Source organism: Onychomys torridus, chromosome 9 (genome assembly GCF_903995425.1).
Source record: "Onychomys torridus chromosome 9, mOncTor1.1, whole genome shotgun sequence".
Lineage (NCBI taxonomy): Eukaryota > Metazoa > Chordata > Mammalia > Rodentia > Cricetidae > Onychomys > Onychomys torridus.
The window spans coordinates 54,408,173-54,424,215 of NC_050451.1; the positions used below are offsets into that span (position 1 = coordinate 54,408,173).

The window sequence follows — 16,043 nt, forward strand, 5'->3', positions numbered from 1 at the left end:
ATTGGTTTTGCTTTTTTAAAAAAAAGCAATAATATTTTAGGTTTCCATTTCATTATTTTATTCTTCAAATTATGGCATGAACATTCACTAAATTCTTAAGTGTTAGATACTTGACATATTTTTAAAAGATTTTATTATTTTTAATTATTCTCATGTATGCGAGTGGGTATGTGCATATGAGTGCAGGTATCAGCAGAAGCCAGAGGAGTTGGATTCCCTGGATCAAGTTTTAGACAGTTGTAGGCCATTCAGTGTGGGCATTGGGAATTGCACTCAGGAACTCTTCAAGAGTAGCATGTGTTCTGAATAGCTGAGCCCAAAAAATATCTCCACCTTGATGCTTTATAAATTTCATTTCACTTACTCCTCACCACAATCTATGAAGTTTGTGTCATCATTCCTACTTTCCAGAAAATGAAAGCCAAGACCTGAAGACAATTGCTGTTTATGCAGAAGGCCTGTGTCACCCCACCCAGCTCTACTTTATCATGTGTCCTTTAGCAAGTGGAAATGTTCTTAAAGCACTCACATGTTTTTAAGGAGTCATCAGCTTCTAGCAATTCAAACGCACGTTTAGTTCTAAATGAGTTTAAGTGATGTCGCTCTTCATAGAGCAAAAGTGGCTGGAATCGGTGACAGGACTAGCCATTTAGTCGTTGTCATGATTCATGAGTAGGTCAACTTCTAGGTTAGAAGACAGAATGAAGGTTCCCACTGCGTAATGGTAGAATAGTGTGTTTTGTTGAGGGAGATGTCTTTGAAACGGAGGCCTTGCAACCCCAGACTTACCTATAACTTAAAGTCGGGCCCCATCTCCCGAGTTCGAGAATCCTGACTATAACAGAGCCCCAGATCTTAGCACAACTGACTCCATGATGGAAATGCCATGCAGGCTGTAAAACTGAGCACGTGGACAGTACCACAAGTCAACACGAAAACTAAGACCAAATCCATCAAAATCCATAGTTCTGGGAAGGACTCTAAATGTATTAACTTTGCTTTTTGGCTTCTGTAGTCTTCTTGCTTCTGGCTAACTGTTCTTGTATGTCAACCTAGGACACAGTTTTTGTGCTTAAAAGTTCTCCCCGAGAAAGGCCTGTGTGGCTGCTCTGGGACTCTGAACACCTAGTGTGATCACCTGCTGGCAATAAAGACTTTCTGTTGGCTTAAACTGGTATCTGAACAGTCTTCTTCCGTGGATACTCTGGAACCCTGACTAGCACCAAGAGACCCAGAATAATAGTAGCTTTTGTAAAGTAAAAGAACCAGAATAGGGGAAAACGGTTAATATCAGGCCATGGCTAGTTACTTTTTTGAAAGCCAGGGGACTTCTCTATCATGCAGATTCTACTAGATTGGAATTTCCTGTTTTTAGGGAAGACCAGGCTCTCTAGGGATCTTAATACTTCAGGTTCTGTGGCATTGCGCCTGAGTGATTCCACTTTCGTTTGGTCTGACTTGTCAGGGCTTGTTGAGAGATTCAGTTCGAAATGGACTCTCATAATTTTTGTTTATCAGAACTAAGAAAACTTGCCAAGTCAAACCTAGGTGCTGGGGAGCATTTTGTAAATTTATAGCCGGAAGTGATGACGTTCAGAGCTTTGGGACTTATTCAGTCTTATAGTTAACAAAGGGCAGACATTAGATTTAAAGGAACCAACCCCCAACCCGCAGACTGCCTCTGGAGAATATCAATAACAACTCATTTGAGTACTTTCTATATTCTGCCCTGATGCACAGCAATTTATTGAATTATGACAGGGCAAGACAGCGCAGAGGTGCCTCTGTCTTGTATTCTTGCTGAAGCCATTTCAGGTTTAACTAGAATTTGATTGGAGAATCCCACGGAAAATTAGCCAGATCTATTCTGACTAGTTTGGTCAAGCCAAAACCAAAACCAAAACCTCACCTATGTCAAGCAGTGAAGGAATGAGTTCATTTAAAATTGAATTGGCTCCTACTAGGTGCCTACGGATGTAATGGGTACAGGGACTTTTAACTATGAAAGAGGCAGTTTCTGCATGCATGGAGCCCATGCTGGGTTGAGGGGAAAGACAGATAAAAAGCAATTTTTCCTTTCCGGCTTCAAATAAGATGCAGTTTCCCGCTCATTTCCTTCCACCGGCCGCTAGGGCGCACTCCTCAGTCACTGGGACACCCGCCCTCCCGCCAACACCCTTCCCTTCGCCAGGACCAAAGATGGCGCCGACAGGACGGCATTGTGACGCGACCGCACGTCCGCCGGAAGTGTCCGGAGGAGAGCCTGGAAGCCGGCTCACCCTTGCGCCCGTGGTGTCTGGAGCTTCGCGATTTGAGCACGAGTTAACCACTCTTCTAGCAGGATCATGGTGTTCTACTTCACCAGCAGCAGTGGTGAGTGACGCCGGACACCCCGGGGTCCTGCTGCCCGCTGCTGCCTCCAAAGCCGGCATGCCCCAGCCGCCGCTGGGCTTGGACCTGGTCCTGAAGCGCATCCTCCCGCGGGCGCCTCTCCTGCTGCTGCCTTCTGGGTCGCTGCGCGGCCGTCCCCTCGGGTGCCTGGTGGTCCCTTGGTCAGGGCCTGGTGGGAGCCGTGGGAATGCGCCCCCTCTTTCCGTACTCCCGGGAATCATTCTCATCCCCAACCTGACAGACCCGCCAAGGCTTCCTGGGCTCGGGCAGTGTGTGTGTTCCTGCACACCCTCCCTCGTCTCAAGCCTTTGCCCAAGCATTCTGGCAGGACCCTGGTGGATCGACGTTGACCAATGAGACAGATGCCAACAGCTGTCTCCTACAGGAAGAGTACCTTGCCCTTCTAAGAAGGGAGGGGCAGGGGTGCCATGGAAAGCAATAGGACTAGAATGTCAGTACAACCCGTCACCGGGCAGAGCTGATGTCCAGGTGACATACGGTAATACTACTGAGCTGTTTTTACAAGGCCAGAAAGTGGTGTTTGGTTCCCAGGAAATGCTGTGTCAATCTCGTCTTTGCTCATATTGCTCCAAATCAATCGCTAAATAACTCACCCGGTTAAAAATAGCTCTGACTTTTCCAAGACAGTGAGTGAGTGGTTCAGGCTGGCTTCAAACAGGGACCCTCCTGCCTCAAGGCTCCCTCATGTTGGCATTCCTTTCTAGGTCCCCCAATCTGAAGTGATGTTCTGTGTGTTTCTTTTTTGTTTTGTTTTGTTTTGTTTTGTTTTGTTTTGTTTTTCAAGACAGGATTTCTCTGTGAAACAGTCCTGGCTATCCTGGAACTCACTCTGTAGACCAGGCTGGTCTCGAACTCACAGAGATCCGCCTGCCTCTGCCTCCCGAGTGCTGGGATTAAAGGCGTGCACCACCACCGCCCAGCCTTGATAATTTTTTTTTATTTGTTTGTTTTTGAAACGGGATCCGATTATATAGCTCTTGCTGGCCTGGAACTCACTGTGTAGATCATGCTGGTTTTGAATTCCCAGAGCTCTGCCACCTTCTGTTCTGCCTCCCCAATGCTGGGATTAAAGACATGAGCTACTTAACCTTTCATGATACTTTTAATTGGAGCATTATTTTGTGAAGTGTCCCTCAGTGTGAGGTTTTGTTGTTATCCATAATCATGCTATTTCTAAAGATTCTATGCTTGTAGGTGTTTGGCCCATGTGCACATCTACACACCACTTGGGTGCCTAGTGCCTATTCAGGTTAGAAGAGGGTGATGGATCCCTGAAACTGGAGTTACAGACAGTTGTTTGAGTTAGTGTTTGTCTAGCATTCTTGAAGTCCTGGGTTTGTACCTGGAGAAGTACCATGTAAACCCGAGTGTGTAGTACACACCTGGAGTCCCATAATTCAGGAGGTGGGGGCAGAAACTCCCAGGCCTCCTGACTATCATTTAAAATGTATGGCCTCATAACTTTTGTTTGGTTTTGTTTTTTTGAGTCAGAGTCTCTCAGACAGACCAGGTTGCCTTTGAGCTGGCCTATGTAGCCAAGGATGGCTCGAACTCTTGACTCTTCTCCTTCTCAAAAGCTGGGATTATAGGCATACTACACCATCACAACCCAGTTCTTCTCAATGGCACAGACTCTCCAGCCAGCCCTGTTCCTGTCTACCAGGCATTGTGCTTGTAGACTAGAGAACAAGTCACAAATTTAGATCCACTTAGGATCAAACAAGTTTTGGTAGGACATGCTTGGTGACTCAGCACCTAGTCTTTTCAATGTCTTGATCTTGACTTTAGAATCACGATTAAGAGAAGCTTACAAAAAAAAAAAAAAAAAAGGTTCATTACCTCGCCGTAAGATTTGGATTCAGTTTGTCTGAAGTAGTTGGAGGGGGTTAATAGAATGAGTGGATTGAGCCAGTGTTTGAAGAGGTTTGAGGGCTGTGGGTCCCCTGAAGAGAACAGGGCTTCCACTAGCATAGCAGACTGAAAGATAAGTAATGCCAGATAGATGGGGTTACACAAAATAAAAGCAAGCTAAGTTGAGGAATTTTGTTTTTGTTTTTTGAGAGAAGGTTTCTCTGTGTAGCCTTGGCTGTCCTGAAGCTCACTCTGTAGACTAGGCTGGCCTCAAACTCAGAGATTCACCTGCCTTTGCCTCCTGAGTGCAGGAATCTATTTTTAAATATTTGCAGTAGAGATTTTTGTTTGTGGGGGCGTGGTGGTTGCTTATCACTGAAAAAGACAAAGGTGTAGAACTGAGCTGTAAGTTGCCATTAAACTTTATCCCTGAAGTGAAGTAAAATAAAAAGTTATTTTCTTGAAAAGGAGGAAAGCAACCACTTAGCGGTAAGGATTGGCAAATGTCTTGTTTGGAGACAAGATAGTATTTTGAGCTCAGTAAGACTATAATGCATTGTTTATGGTTTGATCTTCTGCTGTTATCAGTCACTTAAAAGTATAAAACTTACTCTTAAATCAAAGGATGCAAGAGCAGGCGGGTAAGCCAGGTTTGACCTAGGGCTGTGGTTCATACCTCCTAATAAGAGGCTTTAATACTTGGGTTTGCCATGAAACAGTTTCTTTGGTGAAGTTAACTAGTTGTCTTTTTGTTTTTGGTTTGTTTCAGTTAACTCATCTACTTACACTATCTACATGGGGAAGGATAAATATGAAAGTAAGTTGACAAAAGCATTTGATTTTGAAATTTCAAACAGGTAGGTGCTGTTCCTGTGCCCTGTTTGTTGGGTTTATGATTTTTGTTATTAATTTTTTTAATTCCTTTTGAAAATTATACTTGACAAACAACACTTGTCTGTATTTTTGAATACAGTGTTTTGATACATACATACATTGTGAGGCGATCTGATCAGAGTCCATAGCATATCTGTCTTTTCAAACATTAACTGAAAAGGAATGATAAAGAGTATTCAAAAATCCTGTCTTCTAGCTACTTTGGCATAGCCTTTGGTAATTGTGTTTGCTCTACCAGAGAATACCATACATGTTCCTATCTGATTATTACCTGTTGGCCAGCCTCTCCCATAGCTCTCCAGCCACTGGTAGCCTCTACATCTCTGAGGTTTGTCTTTCTGCCTCTCCTCTGTTTGTCTTGTTCAACTGGGTCTGGTATGTAGCTTAGTTGTAGTTTATGTGCCTTGTATGACTATAATCCTAGTGTGATAGGGGATGGTGGAACTGGGGGCCTCGTGAAGGCTGACTGCAAATACTGCAACTAAGCTGCATGCCAGACCCTTTGAGACAAAATTGCACTCTATAGTTCAGGCTGGCTTCGAACTCATAGCAATCCTCCTGCCTCATCCTCTGGAGTGCTGAGCTTACACATGTGAACCACTGTGGCTAGCTCAAGTTGACCTTGCTGGTCGAGAGAGCACGGGGGAGTTTGCAGCACTGATCCTCGCAGTGTGAAGACGAGAAAGGCAGGACCTCAGAGGAGCTGGAGAGAAAGTGTCATTCATTGAGATCAGAAAACACAGCTGCCCTTCTCCTGGGGTAGGATGAGGGTTTAGAGAAGCAGCTGTGCAGTCGCATCAGCATCAGCTTGTTGCTCGAATCTTAAATCAGTCTTTTAATAAGAAATCCCAGAGCCAGATATTGGGGTAAATGCTGAAAGATCAGAGAGACAAAGGAACAAGCCACAGCCACCTCTCGCCTCACCAACTCCACGAATCCTATGACTGAATGTCTCTGAAGCTCTCCAGCTGAAAAGCCTTTAGTTCCTGTCTCCTCACACCTTATATATCTTTCTCCACTCAGCCATCACTTCCTTCCAAGTGCTGGGATTAATGTCTCTGTGTGCTTCCCAAATACTGGGATTAAAGGTGTGAGATCTCAAGTGCTGGGATTAAAGGTGTGTGCCACCGCTGCCTGTTTAATCTAGTGGCTTGTTCTGTCCTCTGGTCTTCAGGCAAATTTTATTAGGGTACACAATATGTCAGCACATCAGCTCCTTAGCAAACAGGCTGTGGTTCTGCAGTGTCTTTGGACCTCAGACTTCTTAGGTATGAGAAGCTCATGGGCTGTAGCTACCACGCACAATTGTCAAGGTTAGGGGAAAGGACTTATGGGGAGTGCCTAACCCATGTGAGCACTGGTTAGCTGGTAGATAGAATCCTGGAGCTTCTTAAGCTCCCAGATAGCACTCCCCACTTTGCTTTGTGGGGAACCCTGTCCCTGGAGTTGGTGCCGCTACCTCCGTAAGTCTTGAGAGCTGGCTGGTCACACTTAGCTGTGTTTAAGCTTTTGCTAGTCCTTGTCTGTTTTTCCTGTTTCTTCCCAGAACTGTCAAAGTGTCTAGTCTAGGTGCACTTTGACACTGACAGTCATTAGAAGTTGACAGTTTATATGTGTTAAAAGAGGCACTCATAACCATTCTTGAGTCAGACATATTTGACAGTAATGAAATAAACAAGACCGAAAAAACAGTTGCTCTAAAGCAGAACTGGTAAGATTAAAACTGTATCATTATGAAGAGAGAAACAACAGACAACAGCAAAATAAAATAACTCACATTTTGAAGCAATTTTTTCATTGTAATGAATTTATGGCAATGACTAAGGTGTGACCTAATGGTGAAGTCATCCATACTACATTAATAGTTGAGTTTTAGGTTTCTCCTTATAGCCCATAATATTCTTGATCATTTCACTTATCCCCTAGCATCCTTCTGGTATCATGAAGGAAAGGATGCTATTTCCTTGTTCTACACTAAACAGTTAAGCCAAGAACCATAGTTACTTAGAGTGGACATGAAAACAGATCTACTACCAAATACGATTTTCTTTCTACTACATCAGTGGTGGAGCCTGAGACTGTGGCCTCTGGGAAGCACTCAGAGCCAGGCTGCTACATGAGTGATGCAGGTTTTGCACTATGTAACCAGGGGACAAGGGGGCAAGGCAGTCCCATGTGTCTCTCTCCTCCTTCTGTGGTTGCATACTCTTCACTGAGGGCTTATGCGTGTGGGGCCTCATTCCAGCCTGTGTGAGGAAGGTTTGCTAGGGCTTTTGCTCCATTCAGGTATACACACACAAAAAGAAGCATGTGTATTTTGTTGTGAACCTAAAACTGCTCTGCAATATAGGGCATGTTTTAAACTGTGGGCAAAATGCAGTTATCACTAACACCTGCTGTAGAAGGGATGGTGAATGTGGTCTTGAGGCTCTGAGCTGAGAAGTCTCGTATGTGTAGTAGAATTTATGCCTAGAGACACACACCTAGATTCCACAGCCGTGAATCTGGATGTCTAGAGTCCTCTGGTGTTTTGTGTCATTGTGTATGTATAGAACATTTGCTCATCAGGAAACTTTGAAGTCGTGTAGAGGTGTCCCCCCTTCTGAGTTCCCCTAATAAGAAAGGGAGCTGCATTTAAAGCCTCCTTTTGGGGATATTCATAGTACCTCCCACTTATTTCTAGGAGCCCTGCAGTTTCTAAATAAGCACTGGATAGAGCAGGAATGGAATTTTTAAGATAGGTATTTTCTCCTCATAGCCAGCAGGTGGCCTCAGTCATACATAGCACACTTAAGAGAAATGTTTTACTCCTAATATTTTCCTTTATTTTTTCATTGTTTGCCCATGTAAATTTCTGATGTCTGTCAGAAAACTCCTGGTGTCTACTGTTGCCAAGAGTGCCCTCTCCCAAGTTGTATATATCTAAGCCAGTAGTAGGCACTCCTTTTTTAGGTACGTCTAAAATCTTCACTAGGAATCATGTTTTCCTTAAAGTTCTTAATTGATGCTTACCTGCCACATGTACAATTTAAAGTATCGATACTAATATAAATCTTATAGTAATAAAAAAAAAATCAGTTCCTTACCTCTAGTAGCTCATTCCTCCCCATCCTCCCAAAACTCTTCCTTGTAATGTGTTTTTCTCTGTCCTGCCAGCCAGCTCCCTAATAATGACATGGAGACTTATTAACTATGAAAGCCCAGCCTATAGCTTAGGCTTGTTTCTAACTAGCTCTTATAACTTAAATTAACCCATTTCTATTAGTGGCTTTTTACCTTTCTTCCATTCTGTATGTCCAACTCCATGTCTCATTGGCGTCTCCTCTACCTTGATTATCTCCTCTTACTTTCTCTCTCTGCCCAGAAGTCCCACCTATACTTCCTGCCTCCCCATTGGCCGTTCAACTCTTTATTAAACCAATCACAGTAAACAATCTTTACACGGTATAAATATCCCACACCACTCCCTACCTTCCAGAACAATTCCTTTTCACTCTCTCACCTCCTTTTCCTGCTAGTTCGTTTCCAGATAGGATTTTTACTTTCTTTCAATACACATTTTGCTCATGATATCCGTACATATACAGTTGAAGGTTTGTTTTCTTTCATTGCCACTGTTCTAAGACAGGGTCTTACGTCTCACTAAGCTGGCCTGATCTAACTTTTTATTCCAGGCGGTCCTCAAATTTACCACCCTCCTGTCTCAGCTTCCCACGTGTGTGCAGCTATATATACCCTGCCGAGTTTTTGAGGTTTTTCCTATGTGTGTTTGTTTGCTCTTTTGAGACATGTTCCAGGCTGGTCAGAGATGACCTGGACCTTGATGCTCTTGTCTCTGCCTCTCAATTGCTGGGATTACAGGTTGTGTGAATCACACTTGGCTTTTGTGGTGCTGGGGACCAAACCCAGGGCTTCATGAACACTAAGCCAGCAACGCAGCCACTCAGCTCCAGCCCCAGACAGTCATCATTGTTATTATTATTTATTATTATGTTAAAGTTTGAACAAAATCATATTAACATTTAAGCAATATAGTTAGGCAGTCAGAATCACCTACTTCCCAGCTGCCGAGGCTTTTTTCCGGTATTTGTTTCACTGGGCTTTGAATTAGAAGTGTGGCAAAAGCCATGCGGTGTATATTGTCTGACTGTAAAAGCTGTCATTCTTTCTTTTCAAGCTCCCAAGTCCCCACCTCTGTTGTCTCTATTAAGGAAGAGGAAAAAGTGAAGGAGGGTGGTATGTCTTTCCCTTCCCAACATAAAAATCCTGGTATATTTCCACTTAACAGTTTTTCTTAATTTCTTTTTCCCTCTTCTTGTATCTTACTGTAGATGAAGATCTGATAAAGTATGGCTGGCCTGAAGATATTTGGTAAGTAGCCATTTTTTATTCTACTTCATGTTTTATTCTACTTTAGATGTTTAAACTTGACCATCTACCTGCCTCCTTTAATTACAATTACACCTCCGATGTGGTGTTTTTGTTTATGGTGTTCATGAGTAAATGGCTGCTGTTCCCTTCAGTGTTCCACCCCTGTGACCCAAGAGAAATGTGCGGGCTCCTAACACACCTTCTTAGCCACTTTCTTTTTCCATGTTCATTTTCCACTGCTTATTCTGACCATCATATTCTCTCTCCTGGAACCTAGTCTTACCATTTGAGTGGAGTATCATTCTCCCTGGAGGTAAGTTCTCAGGTCTTGTTTACTTGGGTATATTTTTTTGTTTTGTTTTGTTTTTTTGTTTTTTATTCTTTGGTCTTTGGGGGCCCACTACCCAGCTCCCAAATAAATACCAGAGACTTATTCTTACTTATGAATGGTTGGCCTTAGCTTGGCTTGTTTCTAGCCAGCTTTTCTTAAATTATCCATCTACCTTTTGCCTCCAGACTTTTACCTTTCTCTATTTCTTTCTTTCTTTCTTTCTTTCTTTCTTTCTTTCTTTCTTTCTTTCTTTTTCTTTCTTTCCTTTTTTCCTTTCTCTCTCTCTCTCTCTCTCTCTCTCTCTTTCTTGTTATATGGCTGGGTGACTGGCCCCTGGTGTCATCCTTTCCTTCTTTTCTCATTCCTCCCTCTTCCTTGTTCTTTTTATTCTCACTGTCTGGCAGCCCCACCTATCTCTCTCCTGCCTAGCTATTGACCAGTCAGCTCATTATTAGACCATCAGGAGTTTTAAGCAGGTAAAGTAACACAGTTTCACAGAGTTAAACAAATGCAACATAAAAGAATGCAACACATCTTTGCATCATTGCACAAATATTCCACCGCATAAATGAATGTAACACATCTTAAAATAATATCCCACAACACTTGGGTGTGATGACAATAGTGCACATTTTTCAAGCACTTAACTCTGCCAGATTTTGTCAAGTGTCAATACATTTAATTTTTCAACAACCTCTGAAGTATTGCTGTCATGCCCATTTTATAGTTGAGGAACAGAACAGGTCTGCAGTGGTTATTACAGGCCTAGCCTGGGATCTCATAGGCCCAGCTCAGCTTCCAAATCACTGATTCTCCGTTTCCTTAGGGCACCATTCTTCTGGCTTCAGTTCACTGCCCCTGGTCTGCTCCCTCTCCCACTTCCCTACCAGGCCCATTGCTGCAGCTCTACAGATCTCTTTTCTCCAGCTGTGGGCTGGAGAACTCCCCCTTATTTCCGTAGAGTGCTATGAGGTTAGATGGCTGCTTTTCAGAAGAGCTGGTTCAGTTTTCAGTGAGGTGTGCGGCATTGAGCACTTACCAGGGAAGTACTGTGCAGAGAGTAACTCAAGCTCCACTTGCTCCCCATTACCTGCAGCTCTGCTCGGAAGCCCTCGTGTATCTGCAGGGGTTCCCCAAAGGGCCTCTTGGACTTTTCCCTACTTAGTTATGAGGGGCTCTAGTTCATGGCCCCAGTGGGCATATTCTATCATTCCAAAGTCTACACTGAGAACCAGGAGATAGCAAAGGAATTTTAAATGCTTAAAAAACCAAAAACTATTCCAGCACAATGTCTTAGCTTCTGAACTCAAATGTACCATCAGGTTAGATACTGTTTAGGGTCCCTTCACTCAGTGGTGGGCAGGTTGTATTTCTCAGAATTTCTGGAATCCCTGGCCTTCCTTCAGAAGGCCCTGTGTCTTCAGTAGGACAACTGTTCACCTGCTTTGTGAACCATCGAGGTCATCAGCGCTGGCACATATCAAGAGTTCGATACATCTGTTGACGTCCCACTTGACTCACTTGCCTCACATTTCCTCACTGTGACTGGGTCCTGTTGTCTTCCTTGAGTGTCTGTCGTTCCCAGCTGAAGTAATTCCTGTAGATGCCAGACTCTGATGCCATGTCTGTACCTGTTAGGTAGTTTGCTGCTGTCCTCTTTCCTCTTTAGTTTTCCAGCTAGAGTTTGACTATTCCAGGCTTTCCTGGAACTCACTGTGTAACCTAGGCTGCCTTTGCAAACACACAAGTTTCTTGTCTTGCTTGTCCGAGTGCTAGAACTTTACCTACCGTGTCCACCTATGCTCCACATTAGCCTACAGATTTGAGGATCGCTGCCTATATGGGAAAAGTTACATAGTAAGATACACCTTGAAAGTCAGTTTGCCATAACTTTTAAACTTTTTTAAATTAGACATATAGAAAACAAATTTCTAATTTAAAGCCGACACTAGTACATTGTGGCTTGAGTTTTTATTTTCAGTTCTTTCTTTTTTAAGATTGAGACTCACCAGGCTTCTATCTACAGGTACCTGGAGATCCCTTTCGGCATCTTTAGTAGTCTAGAGATGAATGACTTATTTTCAGAAGTTACTTGAGAACTCAGGAGAGCTGGAGTGGCCATAAACCTCAGGGCCTGTTCCAGGGCATGTGCTGCCAGCTCTGACAATCCTCTAGGGACTTACCTGGACAGAAGAGTGACCCTGAGCTCTTCTGTGTTCCGGTTTTAACCTGGCATTCCCTGCTGCTGCCTTGGGGGATTTACCTGTGGCAGCATCTGAGTCTATCCTGGTAAACCTCCTGAGGTTCCTTTAAGCAAAGACTCTTCTAGGAATTAAATGAGATTAGAAGTAAATTAGTGTGTTTGTTTGTTTGAGACAGGGTTTCTCTGTGTTGTTTTGGTGTCTGTCCTGGATTTCGCTTTGTAGACCAGGCTGGCCTCGAACTCACAGAGATCTACCTGGCTCTGCCTCCTGAGTGCTGGGATCAAAGGTGTGCACCACCACCACCCGGCATCAATTAGTTTTTAAGTGAGGAAAAAAGAAATGATATGTCTTTGCTACCTCCAGACTGCCTAATGAGTAGTATTTTCACAGACCTCACTTTAAGGGACTGAACCATTCCCATGTCTCTGCGCCGTCAAGTAATTGTTTTTCTATTGAAAAGTCCAGTCTCTGAGTTAGTGAAGGGTGTCAAGATGAGCAGGGATGGGATTATAACAAGGACAGGAAGCGAAGAGTGAGCATAGTTTAAGTGAGCACTTTTAGGAACATTGGAAGACTTAGCAAACACAGGAAGTTTGCTCTGAATTGTTTTAGGGTTGGGGATTTCAAACCCTGTATTTCCTTTGTAGCACTGTACTGGTATATGTAAACCTGAAGTTGGTATGTGCTAGCTGTGAAGAGACACCGTGACCACAGCAACTCTTTAAAAAGCATTTAGTTGGGGCCTTACAGTTTCAGAGACTAAGTCCATTATCATCATGGTGGAGAGCATGGTGGCACATATGGTACTGAAGCAGTAGCTGAGAGCTACATCCTGATCTGCAGAGAGGGAGAGGAGAGAGAGAGAGAGAGAGAGAGAGAGAGAGAGAGAGAGAGAGAGAGAGAGAGAGAGAGGAGAGAGGAGAGAGAGAGGAGAGAGGAGAGAGGAGAGAGGAGAGAGAGAAAATCACTGGGCCTGGCATGAGCTTTTGAAACCTCAAAGCCCACCCCCAGTGACATACTGGCCACACTTCCCAATCTTTTCAAAGAGTTCCATTCCCTGGTGACTAAGCATTCAAATATATGAGCTTGTGGTGGCCATTCTAGCCATGATACTCCTATGTGTGCTTTGACAACCTAGGTACGAACTCCTTAGCAATATTAAATCCTTTTGGTATTTCTACTGACAGTATTCCATTTAGGAGACCTTGGAGAAAAAGCAGAATCTAATATAGTTGCTATTGCTAGTAAGAAGGGCTGTTACTAATAAAGAGCTATCACTGAATAAGCAGAAGTCAGAATCATGGCAGATGTTCCTTCTCAGTTGAGGTCAGTTCACAGCATGGTATTTTTCTTAAGATTCTGAAAGGAGAATGAGATATATAAAATTTCTAGATTTATAAAAGATACAGATTTTTCTGGGCAGAAAAATGCCCAGCTAAAGGTGATAATTAGTATGAATTTTGCATGGGAATGCAAATGAGTAAATGAACAGTTTGGAAAAACATGAATCAAATATGATGTAATATCCATTTCTGGCTATCAGTAATGACTAAGAATAAGAAGCAACATAGATCATTTGTCCAAAGTCTGAATATTGTTCTGTATCCAGAACAAATAGCAAGATATTTAGCTTCTTTGAGGGCCTTAGGAACAGCATAATCTTAGCCTTCATACTGAGTCACACTTGTCTATGTCCTGTACCGAGTGAACGTATGACCCTTTAACACCTAGACTAGATGTCAATAACAAGGAAGTGCCCGGGGAAGTCTGTAATTGGTACAATGATGCCTCTGTAGGGTTTTCTTTCTTTCTTTCTTTTGAGCTGAGGATCGAACCCAGGGCCTTGCACTTGCTAGGCAAGCGCTCTACCACTGAGCTGAATCCCCAACCCTTGTTTTTTTTGTTATTGAGACAAGGTTTTACTAAGTAGTCCAGACTGACTCTGAACTCATGATCCTCCTGCCTGCTGGGATTATAGGCCTTTGCCACTATGCTCAGCTTCCATAGGCTTCCATAAACCTCGTTAGGAACAGTACCAACTAAAGTTAACAGTCATGGTGTCAGTTGTGTGTAGGAAGGACTGTCACTAATAAAGAGCTGTCACTAAACAAGCAGAAGTCAGAGTGGCGGGTGGCCTTGTTGGTTGAGGTCAGTTCACAGTGTAGTTGTTTGTGGTTTAATGCTTCAATTCTAGGCCCACCTCTGCATGCTGCAAAGTGAGTCAGATTCATTTGGTGAATTATAAGCATGAAAAATGTCACATCAACTTTGAAAGATTGCATTAAATGGATGGATGATAAGAACCCTGTCTTGCAGGGCGGTGGTGGTGCATGCCTTTAATCCCAGCACTCAGGAGGCAGAGCCAGGTAGATCTCTGTGAGTTCGAGGCCAGCCTGGTCCACAGAGTGAGATCCAGGACAGGCACCAAACCTACACAGAGAAACCCTGTCTCAAAAAAACAAACAAAAAAAAAAAAAAAAAGAAAAGAAAAGAAAAAGAAGAACAACAACAGCAACCCTGTCTTAATTAGGGTTACTATTGCTGTGATAAAACACCCTGACCATAAAGAACTTGGGGAGGAAAGGGTCTGTTTCACTCACAGTTCCAAATAACATTCATCATCAAAAGCAGTGAGGACAGGAACTCACGCAGGGCAGGAACCTGGACCCAGGAGCTGATGCCGAGACTATGCAACAGTGCTGCTTACTGGCATGCTTCCCATGATGCTCAGCCTGCTTCCTTATAGAACTCCACAATGACCAGGGGTAGCCCAGTCCCACAATGGGCTAAGTAACTCAAGCTCCCACTTACATATGGCTCTGTTCAGAAGGCCCCATGTATCTTCCCACATCAGTCACTAATGAAGAAAATGTCCTACAGGCTTGTCTATAGCCCCGTCTTACGGAGACAGTCTCTCAGTTGAGGCTCCCTCCTCTGGTGGCTCTAGCTTGTGTGACATTGACATAAAACTAGCCAGTACAAACCCTAAAGAAAAGTGAATTTAAGATGTCGTGGAGGCGGGCTGGAGAGATGGCTCAGAGGTGAAGAGCACTGGCTGCTTTTCCAGAGGTCCTGAGTTCAATTCCCAGCAACCACATGGTGGCTCACAACCATCTGTAATGAGATCTGGCGCCCTCTTCTGGCCTGAAGGGATACATGCAGGCAGAATACTGTATACATAATAATTTTTTTTTTTTTTTTTAAAGATGATGTTGAGGTATGTCCCACCTTATTCCCAGCCCTTGGGAGGCAGAGGTAGGAGGAGCTCTGTGAGTAAAATGCTAGTCCAGTCTACATAGCAAATACCAGGTCAGCCAGGGCTATGTAGTGAGGCCCTACCTCAAGGGAAAAAAAAATTACTGTGGGGCATTTAGGACAGTGCCAGTGTGTCACATAGACTATGTTCGCCCAGGGATGCATGTTGATGTTATTGGGGGGGAGGGGGGAGTTTGTGAGGTTTTGGAAGAATTTTCAGTCTGACCCATTTAATGATGTAGCCTGCTTAGTGAGCTGACTTTTCTAAGTCTGAATTTGATTCTTTTGCCATTACTTGAAACTTGGGGGTGTCAGAAACCATATTCTCTTCTTCTCCAGACTGCAGTCCTGTGAAGCTCCCAGGTTGGCAGCAGTGGAGTTTCACTGACTTCTCCCATCCTTTCTTACTGAAATGCTTTTCCTGCTTTTCTTCTCGGCCTGTGCTTTAGACAGGAGCCAGCCAAATCTCAGTTCTCCCATGAGGCCTTGGTCACTGATAGCTCCTTCCGGGATGTTTTCATATTTGTGATCTGACTCACCTTGGCCCATAGCCAGGCCAGCTGCATAGCTCTCCAGTTCACCGTGCCTCCTCAGGGTGCTGGCCGCCCTTGGGAGACGGTGACTGCTTTCTAAGAAGTCCCAGGGAGTACGTTCTTGGAATGGGATGCTTTGGATGCAAGTGGCCGAGGACATGGCTATCTTGTTCTTCTAAAAGCTGTTTCCTC

General features: G+C 43.8%; 1 protein-coding gene across 1 annotated transcript in view; it reads left to right on the forward strand.

Moving 5' to 3' along the window:
* Positions 1-2,216: 2,216 nt before the first annotated feature.
* Positions 2,217-16,043, forward strand: part of Ccdc25 (coiled-coil domain containing 25) — a 32,710-nt gene continuing 18,883 nt past the window's right edge. Inside the window, exons 1-3 of the mRNA XM_036199847.1 lie at positions 2,217-2,373; positions 5,033-5,080; positions 9,489-9,528. Coding sequence (XP_036055740.1) covers positions 2,346-2,373; positions 5,033-5,080; positions 9,489-9,528 — 116 coding nt within the window. The 5' untranslated portion in view covers positions 2,217-2,345. The remainder of the gene's footprint in view (positions 2,374-5,032; positions 5,081-9,488; positions 9,529-16,043) is intronic.